Below are 6,494 nucleotides of genomic sequence, written 5' to 3'. Positions count from 1 at the left end.
GCTTCCCAGATATCCCACCAACCATCAAACACAAGTTCTTGAAAACAGTACAGAACTGACATGATGAGATGCTAGGATTACACAAAGGTAGATGGGAGGGCCAATGTCCGTGAAGTATTTGTAGTGACACAAGCCTTGGACTAAAGGAAACAGGAATTTAATCAAAACGTGCCTATGTCACAAAAATTTAAGTACTTTATTTGCAAATACGGCAATGAAATACACTGTTCCTAGTAAAGGAAATTCTCTAACAATTAAATAAAATTTCAAAATCAAATAGTAAAAAAGGGAAAGAGACAGTAGTAAGAATCAATTTACCAATTTTGAAGAATCAATTTTACCAATTTTACAGCTAAAAATTAATATGGAGTAGAAATAGTGAAAGATAACAGACAAATATATTACTTCAGGTAATTTGTTTCTAGTGCCTATTATCTTAATTAAAGTTGTAAACAGAATAAGGATTTTGTATATAAAAACTATCAAAAAAGTATCAGTGAACAGACGTGACCTCCATGAACCATGCTGCCTGGCCAGAGTGAGAACTGCTGCATAGCACAGCAGCCCAGTGTGGGCAGTGCCCGTGTGCTCCCAAGCCTTCCGTAGGTGGACCATGGAAAGTGCCACACCCAAATGTACTGTCTAGTCAATTTCTTTCCATTCAACATGTACCCTTGGTTTTAACTACACCTTTAAGATTTGGGGGAGTAAGAGGGAGGGGGGGGTGACTGTTTAGTATTTCCTTGGAAATGTCTGTGCACATTACAATGTCCCACGGAGCCCACTTCTTTCCAGACTGATGAACAAGCTATGAAGACAACTAACAGGAATAGAAAAAACAGTTAGCAAGTGGAAAAGGTACGACTTAGATAAAAATACATCAGCCTTAAGCTAGGATCCAGTGATTTTCTTGCAAGTAAAGCACATATGTAGCACTTACCCAATATTTACTTAGCACATACTATGTGACCAGGGAAACGCTAAGCATTGATAAAATTTATGTAAAGAGATAAAGTCAAGTGGAGAAATATATCATTAAAATACAACATGAAAGGGGCCAACAGGTGGTAGGGTGCTTGAAGTGCTGGACTCCTACAGCTGACCACAGTTCGAGTCCTGGACCCAGCAGCCCGAAAATCTCAACAAATAAGTAGATAAATAAATAAATAAATCTTTAAAAAAATACACAATAAACAATATCCAAACCTAGCTGCATATATGCCAATATCACCCAAATGAAAAATACATTGTTCAGACCTCTTCCACAGCAGTGATCTCAAACACCTTCTGAGCTCCAGGCTCCCTTCTAGGTAACTGTTGAGTACAGTGGCATCACGTACGCCCCTGGAAGGGCTAGAGGGGGTAAGATCATGTGAAGAGGGAAGCAGTCTCTTACAGTTGTACTGTCTGCCTATTAGTCATGTGTTTCGAAGTCACTATGTTATGTTTACAATGATGTACCTTATTGGTAATGAATCATTATTAGTTTGATGTTTAACAATAGTGCCTTTAGTAAATTATTTTACAACCAAAAAAAAAAAATTGTTCAGCTACATCATCTCTTTCTCACTTGGTCCAAATCTCCTGAGGCATCTAGCCATGCGCATTACATGAGCTCCCCAGAGAATTCTGATGCAGTGGGCCCATCCACCAGCATCTGAGAACCATCGCTTAAGCTCCTCTGTGCTGGAGGTTCCCTGCACATACAAATGGCCTCATCTTTCACTCTGGAATCATCATGGACATCATGGCAAATATAATTTTAAGAGATTCTGAAATCACTGCTTTGATTTGTCCCAAAAAGGAACCAAATCAACTTTGAATCCTGGTCAGTGAATTCAGTTCAAAAAGATTTTACATGGAAGGCAAAAAAATGTGTCCCCTTTCCTTTTATAAAATCCTCCTCCCAAAAGATACTTTCCTACTCAGGGTTCTGCTCAGTGACTTGGGCCCAGAAAATCATGAATTCAGATGTGTCCCAGAGATGTATCACCACAGATGCTCAGCAGCTAAGGAAGATGGACAGCCTCTCTTCCTTCCTTCCTTTCTTTTTTTTTAGAGAGAGATTTTTACTATAGGTTGCATGCACTTGCAAGAGAGACAGAAGTGAGAAATCATCCCCCAGGGGACATGACCATGCCACAATCCCTTCTCCTCTCTTCTCGTCTTGGGATGTTGGGCACACATGCCCAGCATGAGTTTCAAGCTGCCAGGTCTGGGACTCAAACCACCATCGGTCCTGCGGGAGTCCAGTGACATAACCACTATGCCATCTGCTGGCACCCAATGGACAGCTTTTCAACTTAGAAAACTTTGGTACTAAGGGAGGCAAAAGAAAGAACAAGACCAAATTGATTGCTAACAACTGAGAAGAGAAAGGGAAAGCAATAAAATAATAAAAATAATAAAATAGACTGGAACAGAAAGGAAATATTTTATTAGGTTGTTGAGAAAGTCATGATATATTTTTCTATGTTTTTCTATGCAAAAATGCCTCATGACTTTCCTGATGACCCAGAGAGGAGTTGGGTCTTCCAGATGGCTCCTTCAGGGTTTTAAGTCTTTACTTCTGTATGTGCTTTGGTGGGAAGTATGAAACATCTTGGTATCTGAACCCAGGAATTTGAGCATCGACCCCCGATGGAGTGAAGAATTTTGGAGCTTTGTGAGACCTCTTCCACAGCAGTGATCTCAAACACTTTCTGAGCTCCAGGCTCCCTTCTAGGTAACTGTTGAGTACAGTGGCATCACGTACGCCCCTGGAAGGGCTAGAGGGGGTAAGATCATGTGAAGAGGGAAGCAGTCTCTTACAGTTGTACTGTCTGCCTATTAGTCATGTGTTTCGAAGTCACTATGTTATGTTTACAATGATGTACCTTATTGGTAATGAATCATTATTAGTTTGATGTTTAACAATAGTGCCTTTAGTAAATTATTTTACAACCAAAAAAAAAAAATTGTTCAGCTACATCATCTCTTTCTCACTTGGTCCAAATCTCCTGAGGCATCTAGCCATGCGCATTACATGAGCTCCCCAGAGAATTCTGATGCAGTGGGCCCATCCACCAGCATCTGAGAACCATCGCTTAAGCTCCTCTGTGCTGGAGGTTCCCTGCACATACAAATGGCCTCATCTTTCACTCTGGAATCATCATGGACATCATGGCAAATATAATTTTAAGAGATTCTGAAATCACTGCTTTGATTTGTCCCAAAAAGGAACCAAATCAACTTTGAATCCTGGTCAGTGAATTCAGTTCAAAAAGATTTTACATGGAAGGCAAAAAAATGTGTCCCCTTTCCTTTTATAAAATCCTCCTCCCAAAAGATACTTTCCTACTCAGGGTTCTGCTCAGTGACTTGGGCCCAGAAAATCATGAATTCAGATGTGTCCCAGAGATGTATCACCACAGATGCTCAGCAGCTAAGGAAGATGGACAGCCTCTCTTCCTTCCTTCCTTTCTTTTTTTTTAGAGAGAGATTTTTACTATAGGTTGCATGCACTTGCAAGAGAGACAGAAGTGAGAAATCATCCCCCAGGGGACATGACCATGCCACAATCCCTTCTCCTCTCTTCTCGTCTTGGGATGTTGGGCACACATGCCCAGCATGAGTTTCAAGCTGCCAGGTCTGGGACTCAAACCACCATCGGTCCTGCGGGAGTCCAGTGACATAACCACTATGCCATCTGCTGGCACCCAATGGACAGCTTTTCAACTTAGAAAACTTTGGTACTAAGGGAGGCAAAAGAAAGAACAAGACCAAATTGATTGCTAACAACTGAGAAGAGAAAGGGAAAGCAATAAAATAATAAAAATAATAAAATAGACTGGAACAGAAAGGAAATATTTTATTAGGTTGTTGAGAAAGTCATGATATATTTTTCTATGTTTTTCTATGCAAAAATGCCTCATGACTTTCCTGATGACCCAGTAGCTAGCTGCCTTAAGAAAGTGGACAAATTAAATGGGCTAGCAATATCCCTAAACTGTTACCAAAGGATTTTAGATCCACACTCAAGGGTGAGTGATCATCTTGTCTAACTCTCTCATGAGAAACTGAGATTGAGAGAGGCTATGAGATAGGCAGAGACTGGTCTAAATTCTGGCCAATCTCTTGACCTCTCTCCTGACCTCTCTCTACAGCTCTTTCTACTTTATTCCTATGCTTTTTAAAACATATCCTATTTCCAGGAAGGTATGCTTGATTTCAAGTAGATTTATCTTTTCTAATTAACACAAATAATAAATGTACTTGGCAGAGGAGAAAACTATCAGAGAACTCAATCGACATGGAGACTTTGCAATTCCATCAAAATACTAGAACTAGTAAACCTTCAGTGAACTCCCAAAGAGAAATCTAGCAACACCACCCTGTAGGTTATACAGAATAGGGAACAGACCTCCATAATGCCATTTCTTTGATGAAAAAGCCTTTCAAAAAGTTGCTACCCAAAGATTGGTATGGTTCCTGTCAGGAAGGAACTGGTTATAGCTTCAATGTGTCCTTCCCCCAACAGGAAACTATTTAGTTCTATCCATGAACTTATTCTGCAACTCCACCCCATCCCAATCACCAACCCCAAAACGGTCCCTAGATAAGAAATTGGTTCAATATCAAGTCAACCTTGCTTCTGGTCTATCAATGACTGGGTGCTGGTTATAGAAAAGAACAGTTAATTATGACAATGATGATGACGGTCATGATGATAAAGACAACAGTGACAATGAGAGCAAAAGCTTACATTTATTTCATATTTAATCCCGACAAAAACCCTTCAATCTAAACATTAGCTCGTTTTTACAGATTTAAAAAAAGAAACTGAAAAAACAAAAGGGAAGTAACTTGTTCAGCTAATAAATCAAAGAGCCTGAATTCAAACCCAGAGCTGTCTAACTTCCAAAAGAGAATGGACACTCAAAATATTCCTGATCATTGGAGGTCTCAAATAGACTGGGTGTCATTTGCAGGACTGAAATATGGGGGCAGGGGTGGGGGTATCCCAACAGTGAATGCACTGCTAGACCAGGTGAACTAGGCTCTGCCTCTCTGGAAAGGCTGTTTGGTGTCTTCTAGAGATGGGTATACAGAAGGCAGTTAATAAAAAAGAGCTCTTTTTCTTTTGTCCTTGTTCTTGTCTTATCATTCTAACTCCAAGCTCACCAGAACACCAAATCCACAGTGTTTCATCTTTTAGATGGTTTCTTCTAACCAAATTGAACATGTTTTACCAAACCCACCTTATATCCGACACCCTCTAATCATGGAGAATAAAAAATAAACCCCCATTATGCTGTGGGAAACTGAAAACTTGGCCTACAGTTCTGACCATCCCTTCCTGTGTAACTGCATCTGTACAGAGATGACTGCCCATCTTGACGGGGGTTTTGAAATTGATACATCTCCTCTCTGTATACTAAATAACCCCTCACTATTGCCAAACACTTAATATTGATCCTAATCTAATTCCCAGTCTTAGCCTTTCTGTCTGTCATTTCTCAAGTCATAGGCCCTCATACTTATAGAAATAAAAAAGGGTGAGGATGAGGCCTCACTGTTTCAGGTAGACACTTAGCTTGCTCTTATTAAGTAAATTAAGTTGCATTTGGAAACAAAATGAAAATGAAATGGGAGGTTGAACCTGTTAAAAAACTGATCTGATCCTTAACTTCTTTAAAATAAACCACACTTGATTTTATAGGCTGGGATCCTCTTCTAATTCTGAAGTTCAAGATTTCTTAGAACTATGTAGCAATAATATCTATGGTTCATTCATCAAAACTAAATATATGAAATTATTTAGAAAAGCATGCAGTACCTCTTGATTATTGTGCCATGGTGCTGTTTTCTTTTAATCTTAAAGAGAAAATTAAGGAAAGTTAAATATTCAGGTTATAAAGAAAATATTCTAATTCCCTACTATAAGCAATAGTGACAAAAACATATTTGCTAATATAAATCACAAAGCAGAGTAAGAACAAGGAACAAATAATGACAGCATATTAAAAATAACATAATACAGCTTTGTGTGCAATGTAAACATATTTTTAAAATTTTATTTGTTTATTTTTTTATTTTTAAAATTTTTATTTACATTTTTAAAATACATTCAATTACATTATTTAGCTTACAAGGTGATCATTTCAATATATGAACATTTCTCCCCAGTCTAGTTGATCAAAATATAGCAACACTACCTCCCTGTTTCAACAATGCTGTCTTCGTATCCCTCCTCCAAATGTTCTTCCCCAGGCCCCACTCCTCCACACACCCCACATCTGGCATTCACATCCACCTCTTCTGTTTGTACATCCTTTAGCCCATCAGTTTCAGTTATAGAGTGCGGACATTCGATGTCTATTAAGTGGGGACATACAGTGTCTCTCCTTCATAGCCTGGCTTGCTTCACTCAGCAGTAAATCTTCCATATTCTTCCACTTTCTGTCAAAAGTCAGGGTTTTGTTGTTCTTAATGGCTGAATAGTATTCCATAGA

General features: G+C 39.0%; 1 protein-coding gene across 2 annotated transcripts in view; it reads right to left on the bottom strand.

Annotated features, from left to right (window-relative positions):
- Positions 1–332: 332 nt before the first annotated feature.
- CUNH12orf75 (chromosome unknown C12orf75 homolog) overlaps positions 333–6,494 on the bottom strand; it is a 140,244-nt gene continuing 134,082 nt past the window's right edge. For both annotated transcript variants that reach the window (XM_006141440.3, XM_006141441.3), the window contains 2 exons: positions 5,819–5,856; positions 333–820 (listed from right to left, as the gene is read on the bottom strand). In XM_006141440.3, the coding sequence (XP_006141502.1) occupies positions 5,852–5,856 (5 nt within the window). In that variant the 3' untranslated portion in view covers positions 333–820; positions 5,819–5,851. The remainder of the gene's footprint in view (positions 821–5,818; positions 5,857–6,494) is intronic.

The sequence above is a fragment of the Tupaia chinensis genome, unplaced genomic scaffold, assembly GCF_000334495.1.
Source record: "Tupaia chinensis unplaced genomic scaffold, TupChi_1.0 Scaffold000054_1, whole genome shotgun sequence".
In the NCBI taxonomy this organism is placed as follows: Eukaryota; Metazoa; Chordata; class Mammalia; order Scandentia; family Tupaiidae; genus Tupaia; species Tupaia belangeri.
This window is presented reverse-complemented; position numbering and strand designations above follow the sequence as displayed.